At 36.7% G+C, this 13,874-nt stretch overlaps 1 protein-coding gene across 1 annotated transcript in view; it reads left to right on the top strand.

Moving 5' to 3' along the window:
- Vsig1 (V-set and immunoglobulin domain containing 1) overlaps nt 1-12,773 on the top strand; it is a 31,471-nt gene extending 18,698 nt beyond the window's left edge. The window contains exons 3-7 of the mRNA XM_040284088.2: nt 2,294-2,492; nt 7,592-7,747; nt 8,109-8,228; nt 10,386-10,527; nt 11,383-12,773. Of these exons, the coding sequence (XP_040140022.1) occupies nt 2,294-2,492; nt 7,592-7,747; nt 8,109-8,228; nt 10,386-10,527; nt 11,383-11,710 (945 nt within the window). The 3' untranslated portion in view covers nt 11,711-12,773. The remainder of the gene's footprint in view (nt 1-2,293; nt 2,493-7,591; nt 7,748-8,108; nt 8,229-10,385; nt 10,528-11,382) is intronic.
- Nucleotides 12,774-13,874: the final 1,101 nt, after the last annotated feature.

The raw sequence follows: 13,874 nt of genomic DNA, 5'->3' as shown, positions 1-13,874 counted from the left end.
TCTTTTATCAGTCAATTAGGTAAATAGCTGGAATTAGGTGAACTGAGCTCTAGTCCTGTCTCAACTGTTAATTTTGTGTGTGATATTTTTAAAAAACTTCTCTGGGCTTCAGATTCTTCTGGAAAGTAAGGGGACTGAATTAAACGAACTGTAAGGCCCTTCTAGTTGATTTTATGAAAATGATTAGTCTCTTGGACTAAGGCAATACCGATTTATTGAACAATAAACAACAATCACTGAATGCCTCACATTCATACAAAACTGACAAAATACATACACAGCACATATATATTATGAAGGGACCTCAGGGATTACTTTGCACAGTGATTCCCAAGCTTTAGTCACTCATGTATCATCTTCATAATTTTTGTTGTATTTGTGGAACACCAGTATTATTAATTACTTAATGTTTTCTATGCTGACTTGATTTCTTAGAATCTTACAAAAATCTGCCTTAGTCTGACCAAAAGTAACAATATACATGAGGCTGCATATTTGGTGTGTTAGATATGTCTCTTTGAAACACACATTAAAATTAGTAGATTTTCATTTAGGTACTATCTGAAATCAATTAAAGTGCCTATACTTGGGGAATACATATCATACTTTGGAAAACATTGCTCTGGTTCCTTGTTCAGATGTGGAAACTAAAGGTTAGAGAGATTAAATAACTTTGTTTCTTATCACAAAGCAGGTTGCCATGGAGGCATGACTAGAGGCCACCTCTCCTGCCTATGCCATAGTCAGAGGTAGAGCACAGCCAGAGGGAGAGCTGTGGCCAAAACCCAGTCCATTTAACCATTAAACCAGACCTCTTTTTACCACATCATATTGTTCCCACAGTTCCTTAGACTAATTATGAACTAAGTATCCATGTTCTTTAATGGGACTAAAACGGGACTAGAATCCAGATCTTTCTTAAGCCTAGTAAATAACAACAACAACAATAATGATGATGATAATAATAATCCCTTTTGGCTTAAGATGTGTCATTTTAGCTTTCTGTGTCTGAGTTCCCTTATTTGACATGGAGAGAAAGATGGTAGATACAATTGACTAAGCATTCCTAGGCCTTTTACTAGCTTATGCCGTTTCATACTCAGGAAACTCTAGGAAGGATTAGGGCCAGATGATTTCTCAGGAATGTTTCTGTTCTGAAATCTGACACTTCTTTTTTTAATTTTTAATTTGTTTTAATTAGTTATACATGACAGTAGAATGCATTTATGCACTTTGATATATCATACATAGATGGGATATAATTTCCCATTTTTCTGAGTATACATTTTATAGAATCACATTGGTCATGCAGTCATATATATATATACATACAGTAATAATGTCTGTTTCATTCTACTATCTTTCCTATCCCCACATCCTCTCCCCTTCTCTCCCTTCACTTTCCTTTACCTAATCTAAGGTAACTCTTTTCTTCTCTAGTGCTCCTTCCCATCTTATTGTGAATTAGCATCCGCATATTAGAGAAATCATTTGGCCTTTGGTTTTTTGGGATTGTCTTATTTCGCTTAGCAAGACTTCTCCAACTCCATCCATTAACTAGAAAATGCCATAATTTCATTCTTCTTTAAAGCTGAGTAAGTCACGAAATCTCATACTTTTAACAAACAGAGGAAATCCAGGTTTGCTTATTTGGAGGCATTTAGGTGTATGAAAAGAATATGAACATCCGAATTTTTAGAGATATCAGATACTATTTTTGAGTAAGGTAAACTCAAATCAAAAGTTTATGAAGTGGGGCTGGGGGTGTAGCTCAGTGGTACACAATTGCCTAGCATTTGTGAGGCACTGGGTTCTATTCTCAGCACCACATAAAACAAATAAATAAAATAAAGGTATTGTGTCCATCTACAACTAAAATTTTTTTAAGTTTATGAAGTGGTAAAAAAAATGACAGTTTTTATTTCCTATCAGACATTTGGTCCTGTTTAACAAGTTTCCTTCAGGAGGACTCAGCATGTGAGCATTTTGATCTCCTAGACCAGGTTTAAGAGTTAAATGATGTCAGCTCCAAGCTGTCCCCTCCTCTTAGAATAGGCATACCAGCTCCTGCCAAGATGACATCACAGAGTTTATCTGAGGTAATGACTGTGAACAATTGTAAGAAAATTAAGTTCCCCCATGAGCTGACAAAACCTTGGTCACAGAGACCTATTCCCCAGAGAAGAAAGATGCTGCTTCTTATCAAAGGTAATATGAATAGAAGGAGCTTCCAGATAACTTATCCTAGTCATGGACACTCTCTAGTTCTCATTTCTGTTATTTTCTGTCCTAGGTTTACTATTCTGAAGGTGGAGAAGGTCAGGCCTCTGGACAATTCAAAGATCGAATTATAAGGTCCACCATTCCAGGTAATGCGTCTATCACTATATTGCGTATGCAGCCAGCAGACAGTGGAATTTACACCTGTGATGTCAACAACCCTCCAGACTTTGTTGGCAATAACCAAGGCACTCTGCACGTCACTGTGTTAGGTATGGACACTTTTATCTTCTTGGAGCAACTCAGGACAATGAATGACCAGGGTACCTAGTTATGATGCTAAACAGATCTCTGGGGATAAATATACTTACTGTTCCTTTCATTACCAGGGAAACAGAGACATACCACCAACTCAACCTGTACAAGAACACTGAGAAATCATTAATAAAACACGTAGAAGCAATTTCCCAAACAAAAAGGGCTGCCAAAATGACAACAGTAGATAATCCAAACTCCGAATAACTGTATTTCTGAAGAATTCAATGAGAACAGATGAGTCAAGTCACTGTCCACCCCAAATGATCACAAGCAACTATTTCAGAGGGAACTTCCATCCAATTAGAGCCAGACTTACCTGGAGGAGACAAATGTCAAATTATTACTTCTCCCAAGTCTACTACAATTCCATGAAATCCTAATAGCAGGATTTTCTCTTTTAAAAATGCTCATGCTATTTGGAAAAGGGGACACACATTAGGCCATTGTTAAGAACTTCTGTATATACATATATTCATTATATGATGTTAAGCAAGTCATATCTGCTCTCAAAATGAATTTGGAGTAGTTCCTTGTATTCAGGATTTATTGACTGCCTACTTTGTCCCAGGATGGATAGGGTCATAATAAGTGATGGAGACATGTTTTCTGCCTTTAGAGGGCTCCAAATTTTGGTGATCTCTAGTGATCCTTCCAACTTTTATCTGACAGGACAATGGGGGCTAAACCCTGCAGGGCCTGGGAGTGGGAAGTACTAAAGGGTGGAAGGAAAGGACTGACAACACTTACTCCCTACCCAGTTTACTAAGCATTTCCTACTTCTAAATAATCCTAAATGGAGTTGATGTAGTCATTGCTCTTCTCCAACTATGTGTATACATCATACAAAAGGAGACATTAGATCAAATCAGTAATAAGAGTTGCTTGGAAAAGCAGCAATTGGTAACAAGGTGCATACCTAGGAGAACTGCTCACAATTGCCTTAGCTTTCCACTGATATGATGGCATACAAGAATAGCTAATGTTTACCATGAGGTTTGCCACTGCATCTAACCACCTGGAAAAGAGGGAAAAGTACCCAAGAGCTAATGTTTAAGATTGGATTAGTTCAACCCTTTGTGTTTTACCTTGCTGAGCACTGTGCTAGGCATAGGGGTACAGAGACAGAGAAAAGAGTTTATGTTCTAGTTTGAAAGACTAGCCATATACATGGGAACTAAATGGTGTGGTATAAGTGCCAAAGCATCAAGATGGGAGTCAAAAGACCTAAATTCTAAACCTTATTGTATACTCAGTGACTTCATGCAAATCAGTTCATTTTTCTCTGGTCATTGTAAGATGTGGTTATAACTTCCCTGTCTTCTTTAGTGATTTGTTGTAAAGATAAAATGAGATATCGGAGATTAAAGAGCTCTTTAATGTTCAAATAATTTGAGAGATTAATTCTCTAACTGATTTTGTTTCTCCCTGACTCCAGAGTGTTCTGAGCAGAATCAATCTAAAGAGGCAAAGCTTCTTCAGAAAGGACTTGGAAAATAGTCCTGAGATAAACTTAGACAAGAAGGTTGATGTTCTTAAATTTAAGCTTCAGAAGATTCAAATCAATTTCTCTAAGAAGTTGAGGGTAACTCTCCTGTGAGTTATTCTTTCCAATGAGTCTTTGAGTCAGCTAATTCCTGTCATGACTGTTTCATGACTTTACATTCAGCTAGGACCCAGGCAAGGAAAGAGACCAAAGGGTCTATAGATTTCTTTGTTCAGGAAGTCTCAAAATTTGTATCTTTATTCATTGGGTGAAAAATAAGCCATCCTACAAATTTAGCCTTTCCAGAAATTTCAACATGGCTAATTTATCTTTTTTTAACTTTTATTTTATTTATTCATTTTTTAATGCAGTGCTGAGAATTGAACCCAGTGCCTCACACATGCTAGGCAAGTGCTCTACCACTGAGCCACAACCCCAGCCCCTGGCTAATTTATCTTTAAAATGCAGAGAGTATTTGAAATTATCAAATCCCATTGCATATGAGCACCTATTCTGCTTGCTCTACTGGGGTTTAGCAAGGTGGGTATAGGTGGGTATGGGAGACCAATTGTGGAAAAAGATAATCATGTTTCCTTAATGATAGCTCTTTGCAGTAAAGTGTCTTTCAGAGACATTTTATCATCCAGCAGTGAACACCAATCCCATATTCTACCTGTGCATTCATGAATTCATTCATCAAATCCTGAGCACATGTGTCAGTGACAGTGGTTAACAACAAAGTTGGGAAGATGTAAAAGATAGGTCCCCAAACCTCTAAAAGTTCAATCAAGTGAAGGAGACAAATATGTAACATAAAAGCTTTCTTTGGAGGTGTGAGAGGATAGTTGTAAGGGCACAAGGAAAAGATCTAAACGCTGTGAAAGGAGCCAGGTGTGGTGGTTACACCTGTAATCCCAATAGCTCAGGAGGCTAAGGCAGGAGGATCACAAGTTGAAGGCAAGCCTCAGGAACTAGTGAGGCCCTAAGAAACTTAGTGAGAGCCTGTCCAAAATAAAATAAAATAAAATAAAAAATAAAAGGGTTGGGGATGAAACTCTGTAGTTGAGCGCCTCTGGGTTCAATCACTAGTACAAAAAAAAAAAAGAACAAAAAGCTGTGTAAGGGGAACTAGAAAAGGCTTATTAAAGAAAGAGACTTTTATGCTGACTGTTGAAGGATGTGCAAGAGTGTGTCATGCATAAAAGGGGCTGAGGTGGCAGGGTACAATTTAGGTGAAGGAAATGGCAGTAAGCAAAGAACCAGGTGGTTTGGATGAACATTCATTTGAAAGATTTCCATTAGTTATGACAACCTTGGAAAATCAATCTCTGAAAAATATCGAGGTCAAGTCTGAATAATTATTTTGTGTGCATTTGGAATAAGCATTATCTCCCTTTTGCAATTTGGCACATAAAAATAAAATGATTAATTTAGAGAAGGTTTGAGAACACACTGAAGCAATTTCATTTATTTTCTGAGGTAAGACTTCTCTTCCAACACCAATTCTGTTGAAAGCAATAAACCTAAAGGGTAGATCAATGGCTTTGCCAGTGAAATATTTAGGTTCTACAGGAGACTTTAACCAGATAAAATGTCAATTCAATTTTGATTCAGTAGTTTTGGAAAATATGTAGATTTGGCACTTGTTTCAAAGTGATTCACTAATTGTTTTGTCAATAAAATAAAAGAAAGATGTGTTTAGCAAAAAAATTTTTAAAAGCCTCTCTGGGTTTGAATCTAGGCTCAAGGAATGAGAGCAAGTCATTACAGGGTTCTGTCTATAATTTAGTTCAAGTCTGACTTTTTCCCAAGGAAACACCCATATTTAATTTTTGTTCAAATTGTTATATCATGCTGGACAGTTATAAATACTCATATTTTTTAAAAGTAGAAATTCTAGTTATAGTTGCAATGGACTCCTGGTCAAATGGCCTAGTTCAGGATAGGCAAACCAAGTTGGAATTTGGGAACTTCTGAGAAAACCATTGGTAAGGAAGATAAAATCAAGAGCTAAGTATAAAATCCTTATATGTATTTTTTTTTCTTTTTTCTTTTTTTTTAAAGAGAGAGTGAGAGAGGAGAGAGAGAGAGAGAGAGAGAATTTTTAATATTTATTTTCTAGTTCTTGGCGGACACAACATCTTTGTTGGTATGTGGTGCTGAGGATCGAACCCGGGCCGCACGCATGCCAGGCAAGCGTGCTACCACTTGAGCCACATCTCCAGCCCCCTTATATGTAATTTTGATCATTATCTATATATATGATTAAGGATAGAATGAGCTGTGCAAAGTAAGATGAATGGGGAGATTCAGTTTCAGTTTTCCAGCTTCTTCATCCAGGTATTTTCATAATTAGCTAAAAATCATTCACATCCCAAACCACCCTCATTATAACTCCTTCCTCCTCCTTATTCCTTTCCCTAAAGCCTGCTGTTCTACATGCATTCTTTATCACAAGTATGGCAAGATCATGCACCCAGTTGTCCAATTTAAGAGCTTGGAAATCATCATAGATTCCACAATCTTCCCTCATTCCCCGTATCCAGTTGCCTCTAGCTTAGTACCTCTTGAAATTGTCTCCTTTTCTCCCTTGGTTTAGGTACCCCCAATGTTAGAGAGATCCATCTAAAATGTTAAAATAACCATCATCACTAACCTGTTTAAAGTCTTTCCATGATCTCCCTGCTCTTAGAATACATGGATTGTAAAGCTCTCCAAGGTATGACTCCAGACACTCTCTAACTTCATCCCTCATCACTCTCCTCTACACCACTTCAGAAATGTGTCAATGTTACTTTTATATCCCTGGAACTTAGTCCAATGTCAGGTACACAGGAGGTACATAAATAAATGCTTGGTGTGAAGGCAGAATAGAGATTGCATTGCTGTGTAGTGTGCACACCCAAATAGGTTTCCTCTGCTGATGAGAGACACAGGCAAATTCAAATCTCCCAACCATTTTGTGTCACTCCCAGATGAATAAATGAAAAACAAGACCCATAAAGGAATAAACAAATATAGTATTAATAGAACTATTTTTAGAGTGAATAGAAACAGTTTATCTCAAGTTATTTAAGGGTTCTATTTTCCTTTAAAACTGATTTTCAAGTATAAGCTATGTTCATAGTTGTTTAGTGTTTGCTTACATTTGGCTGTTTTATTAAAGGCATATTTTAAGACACAATGCGGAAATTCATGGTTATAAATCTGGGGAGGAGGCAGACAGAGACACTAGTTGAATCTTAATGGCCTCCTGACTAGAATGTCCCAGCACCTGAAGTGCTCTACTCCCATCTGGTGGTACAATCAGAAAACAGTAAAAATAAATAAATAAATAAATAAATACACACACACACACACACACACACACACACACACACACACACACATTTATGTACCACTCATATACCACTACATATATATATATATATATATATATATATATATATATATATATATATAATTTTAGTAAACATATATTCTGCAAAATGAAAGTGAAGAAGTGACTGCAGTAGTCACAGGCTGCCATGCATCCTGGCAGGAGTTTTACTCTTTGCAATTGCCTTACAGTCAAACCTTCTAAGCCACTTTGTAGCATCCAAGGAAGACCAGAAATGGGCCATAGTATTTCTCTGACTTGCCTCTCTTCTTTTGGAACACCGTCTCCTGTGTACCATTGGTATAAACTTGAGGGAAATAATGCTGTGCCAGTGAAAGAAAGCTTCAGTAAGTATCACCTTTGGCAGTCCTTGGCAGGGCCTGGTTTGGTGGGTTGACTGATGGCATATGTGGCTGGCTGCTCAATATTGTCTTTTTCTTGGTTGGGGGAGAGGAATTTAAAAAGAATACCTGTCTCCCAACATAAGACTCTGGTCTTAACTACTCCCCAACTTCCAGAAGCCAGCTCTAGGTATGGTTCTACTTGGTGGTAGATGGGCTACCTTTGGAACAGACCCAAGATGTCCCTGGACATCTTATGAAAGGGAGGGCAATATGGGGGAGTGGGTGGGCATTGAATGATGTATTACACTGACATGATTCATACCTATATAAGATATTTTAATAGTCTATTTCCTGGTTTTGACAGACCCAAACACTGGAATTTTGGTTATTGGAAATCTGACAAATTTTGAACAAGGTTATTACCAGTGTACTGCTATCAACAGTGTTGGCAATAGTTCCTGTGAAATTGATCTAACCTCTTCACGTGAGTTGGCCATATATCTTTAACAGTTTCTCCTTGAGTCTAGTAGCCTGGACCTGTACATTAATTAGGATCTCTGGTTGGTTGTTTCTGCCTCTCTGGAGATTTGTGTGCTTTATTTATAGATTGATATGATGAATGTTCATCCTAATATCTAATGCTTACATAAAGCTTAGTATGTTCCCTAAATCTTTTACAAAAAGCAAATTGTTTCAGCTTTGCAAAAATCTCTAGGGAGAAGATATTGATATTTGATAAATGTAGCAATCTCATTGACAGTATCAGCCTGTATTTCTCTTTATGATGCTATTGATATATTCAGGTGATACTGTAGCTATATCAAACACAAAGTTCACAAATTTTCCAGTTCTTAACTATTTGGTAAGATCTGTCCCTAATAATAATAATAATACTCTCATCCACAATCACTTTTATGTAACAAACACTTGGCCAGGTGCTCATGAGCATTATTTCACTCAATCCTCCCAACCGTCTTATGTATGGAGGAAGAATATATTATTAGCCTTATTTTATTGAGGAAGACACTGAAGCTCCAGGAGTTAAATTACTTGCTCAAGGTCATTGAGTTAGTAACTGGTAGAGCCAGGTTGTCTCTGAACCTCAATCATCCTGTTCAAATGTGCTTACTTTCTCTCTAAGCACAATACTTATGAGCCCTGGAATTGTCAAATTGAACCCATCCAGGGGGCTAATTTTCTTCATTATTTGTCCTGAAGTTTGCTCTTCATTCTCATATCACTTTCAAGTAAAACCTACAAGACATCTGGGGTAGAGCACTTGCCTAGTATGTGACACACTGGGATCAATCCCCAGCAGAACATAAAAATAGATAAATAAAATAAAGGTATCAAATTCAATGATTTTCTGGAAGTCTTGGGATTAGGGATAATGCATTTTAAAAATAAACAAATATGAAAAAAAAGAAAAGAATGGTGGCAACCAAACAAATACCCCAATAAGGCAATTATTAGCTTTGAGTAAAAGTTTTTAAAAATGTTGTACAAGGAAGAATTGTAGTATGTTATGTTCTTTGTCTGTGTGCAGTATTTACGTGGTCATAATACTGCAAGCTTTGTTTTAACTAAAACTTGTGATAGATTAGGAGAATGTGGTGGGATTTGAGTGAAATGTTGTAAAAGAACTAAATGTCCAGGGTAGGAAATTAAAACAAAAATGAAGATCAAAAAAGGTAGGACATTCCAGGAGAAGTACAATAGAAACACAGAGGCAAAGGTACTTTAAAAAAAGAATCAGGAGTGCTTGCCTGTAGTGATTGGGACCCAGAGATGGGGAGGAGTGGAGCAGAAGGTCTGCTGTTTTTGTCAAAAGTTTAGAACTATTTGACTTTTTAAATTAACTTTTTAAACTTTTAAAATTATTAATTAAATTAATTCCCCAAAGTTAAAGGAATTATTTAGTGATTCAATTTGCCTCCCATCTCAAAATACAAGCTGTCCATCCTTGTTTGAGAAGAAGTGGATGGGGATGAGCCAGCATAAAACCCAGACATGTTCTTTCAGGGACAACACCTCCAGGCTTGAAGGTCTGGGGCTCAGCTGGATTGTCTCACAGTAATTAAATTTTTCCATACTCTGATGTAATAAACCAGATGCTGGTTTATCAAAATAGCCATATTCCTTCCTAGTAGCCAGAATGCACAAGGCTCCTCAGTGATCATGGATTATGTGAGGTAGAAGGTTTTTAAAAACCTATTTCATCTATGCTCTGAGAAAGCCTGGTGAAATGTCCCTACTTATAACAGAGGCATATTTCTGGTGACTAGATTGCAACTCCATGCTCTGTCTCTTCCTGTCTCCCTCTCTTTCTGAATAAATTAATACTGAACACTTTCTTCTCTAAACCCAACTTCTAAAACAACCTTGCTTGTCCCAACTCAGCATATTTTTTTCTCTTTGTGTGTAAATGTCAATGGATTAAGTTACATAATCAAGCCTGTCATCTTGCTTCACTCACTCTAAATCCAACTGGCAGAGTTCTAGGGCTTTCTGTTCCATCAGTCTACAGGAGACACTTCCCTGCTATGCGAATGTTCCAGATATTCTATACCAGTCACAAGCACACACATGACATGACAATTTGTTTCCCTTTACTAACCATCTAGCTGTTTGTGTCCTCTAGACCCAGAAGTTGGGATCATTGTTGGTGCCTTGATTGGTACCCTGGTAGGTGCTGCCATCATCATTTCTGTGGTGTGCTTTGCAAGGAACAAGGCAAAGGAAAAAGAAAGAAAGAGGAATTCTAAAACTACCACAGAACTTGAGTAAGTTCTCATTACTTGAATACAAACTTTTGGCTTGTTGTCTTTACTATAATACAAACATTTTTCAGACATGTCTCTTTTAGTCAGTCATTCCTAAGCACTCCTTTTAGCATCAGATATCACAGGTATCTTTCTACTCATTGCTTTTACAAAAAGAATGATAGTGGCTACCATTTACTGAGTCCTGTGTGCCACACTCTGTTCTAAGCACATATGCACATCAATTCATTTAACTACCAAGACCACACTTTTAGATCCAAGAAAAACTTTTATGATATAATGCTAACATACTTGTCTTTATAAAAGCACAGCCATAAACATAATTTTAAATATTTTTTTTATATAACAAGAGGCTCATGATGGCAAAAGTGTCTAGGGACCATAGAAGTCATAATGTGGCCCTGCCATCAGCCCATGCTCTTAACCACTCTCCCGTTTCTTTAGTGAAGAACACACTCATTCATTTGTTCACCCATCTGCTTGCTTCCATAACTATGTGTTGGGTACCAACCAGGTGCCAAATGTGATGCTAGATAGAACCAAAGATAAAGATAAATCACAGCTGTGAATTTAGCCCTCAGAGTCCTTATTAAATTCACCCTGATATTAGTTTTCTCAACTTTTAAACACTGTTCTGACATTCTTGAATTTTCAATATATTTTTGAGACCTAACCCTTTTGAACCCCCAAATGGACGTACAGCATCTGACAGTGAGCCAGAATATCAGAATTAACAGATATCCTGAACAGTCTAGGAAGGACCTGTGTCACTGAAGCTATAGAGTGTATGGCTCCACATGAAATTTCAGTTATCAAATCCCTAACTTTATCTTTTCTGGACCTTCTTTCTTGTAGACCAATGACAAAGAAAAACGAAACCCGAGAGAATGAAGCCATTCCAATGGAAGATGTTATCCAGCTAGAAGCAACTCTGCCACCCTCCACTCATGACACTGACCCTACTATCATCTTGGAACCAGACCATGAGCCTGCCCCAAAGCCAGAGCCTGTCCCAGCACCTGTCCTAGGAAAGGAGCCTGTTCAGATGCCTGAGATTGAGATTGAGCTGGAGCCAGAACAGGAGCTGGAGCCAGAGCTAGAGCCAGAGCCAGAACCAGAGACAGAGCCTGGGGTTTTGGTTGAGCCCCTGTGTAATGAGGAAAAGGATGTGATTAAGACATAAATTAGTGCCCTGAGTACATCATTCATCACTAAGGAACCCATTCATTGTATCTGGAATTCACTTGACCTAACCAGTCCACACCCCCTCCCTCCATTCTGACCAAGCCTCTTCTAACAAGGTGCTCATTTTTAACATGAATCAAAAATAAAAGGGTCAGGATAACTATTAAATAAATGCAAGGGTTCCTGTATCATCAATAGAGAATACCTAAAATTATACTAACATGCATAATAAATGACAAGGCAAGTGATTTCTAACTCATTTGAAGTAATTTTTCTGAAATATTCAGAAATCTTTCTTGTTTTTAGCTTTTCTTCATATGTTCCACATGCACACATGACAAAGTGGCATTAATTAGATTCAATATATTTTCTAGGATTAGTTAGTTGTCAGGCTTCCCTATTTGTTGTTATATTTACCACTAAGAAAAGAATTTGACAGCACTATCTCATAGATTAGGAAAAAGTTCTTCAAAATCAACAGAGGTGTGTGTGTGTGTGTGTGTGTGTGTGTGTGTGTGTGTGTGTATTTTAGCATTTAAAACCAGGTTTTATAATTGATACATTTATCCTGATAGATTTCCGAATGAATCATCCTGGTGACTAATAACTAAGCACAGCAGAATTTTAAAATAATCCAATATTTAAATGCCAAATACTATACAGGCAAACAATTAGAAATATAATTTTCCTTCAGTGAATGCAAAGCGTTGATAGATGATGTACAAGTTAGCTTTGAATAGGTATTACGTTATCACTGTGATGTTACTTTTATGTACTTTGAAGGGGCACACTAGGAAGGTGTTCTCAATGAACACTTCAGATCTATTTTAGATAATAACAACTACTTACAAAATCTGTTTTACTGTTGGTATACTCCACATTGATAAAGAGATGTTATTCTTGTGTATATGCTACATATTAACAAAAATGCATTGATATCTCCTTTTCTTCACTTGTTAAGTTTTTTCATGATCTTATTTCACTCATATCTCACCTTGAAGAAATTTACAGGTAGACACACTTTTTTCACTTCTGTAATCAATTGTATTTTAAAACTTATTTTAAGGCTCAATAAATAATACTCAATAAAATCTGAATTTGATGACTGCTAAGGTAAATCCTTTCATAAACAACTTTATTGACATATAATTTATGTCATTAAACAGCACCACATTTGATGAATTTTAAGTTTTGCATATCCACAAAACCATCATACCTATCTAGATAAAGATATTGCATCACCCCAAATACTCCCCCATGTCCCTTTGCACAATCCCACTATACCCTGCACCTCAGCAAACGATGTTTTCTTTTTTAGATTTTTATTTATTTATTCATTTATTGGTTCTTTTTAGTTATTTGTGACAGCAGAATCCATTTTGATATAATTATACAAGCATGGATTATATCTTATTCTAGTTAGGCTTCCATTCTTGTGGATGTACATAATGGTGGGTTTCACTGTGATGATTTTATATATGTACATAGAAAAATTATGTCTGATTCATTCAACTGTCTTTCCTTTTCCTATCTCCCTCCCTTCCTCCATTCCTCATTGTCTTATCTACTGAATTTCTACTTTTTATCTGACTTATTGTGGGCTAGCTTTTACATATCAGTAAAAAGTTCAACTTTTGGCTTTTGGGGACTGGCTTATTTCACTTAGCATGAAATATCAGAGCATCATTTTTCATAAAAACCATCCCATTCACAATAGCCTCAAAAATATTTGGGAAACAATCTAACAAAAAAAAGGTTAAAGACCTCTATAATGAAAACTACAGAACACTAGAGAAGGAAATTGAAGAAGACCTTAGATGATGGAAAGACTTCCCATGTTCTTGGATAAGAAGAATTAATGTTGTCAAAATGCTTTCTATCTCTATGGATTAGTTTTGCCTTTTCTTTCTCTTCTTACAAATGGGATTACATAGTATGTATTTTTGTGTGTTTGACTTTCTTCTAAAGCGAATCCTTTTCAAGAGAGGTATGGATCACTAACTTATCACATCCAGATTTACATAAAAAGAATTTTTTTAAACTACAAAGTCTCTTCTCTATAGATCATACCTACATGCCAATTGAAGTAGAGTCTTTGTAGTTTTTAAGGTGGATTGAAATGGAAATTAACACTCATTTGTTCAGAGCCATGGAGAGAAGAG

Source organism: Ictidomys tridecemlineatus, chromosome X, assembly GCF_052094955.1.
Source record: "Ictidomys tridecemlineatus isolate mIctTri1 chromosome X, mIctTri1.hap1, whole genome shotgun sequence".
In the NCBI taxonomy this organism is placed as follows: Eukaryota; Metazoa; Chordata; class Mammalia; order Rodentia; family Sciuridae; genus Ictidomys; species Ictidomys tridecemlineatus.
The sequence above is the reverse complement of the archived record's forward strand: the minus strand, read 5'-3'. Positions and strand labels throughout refer to the sequence as shown.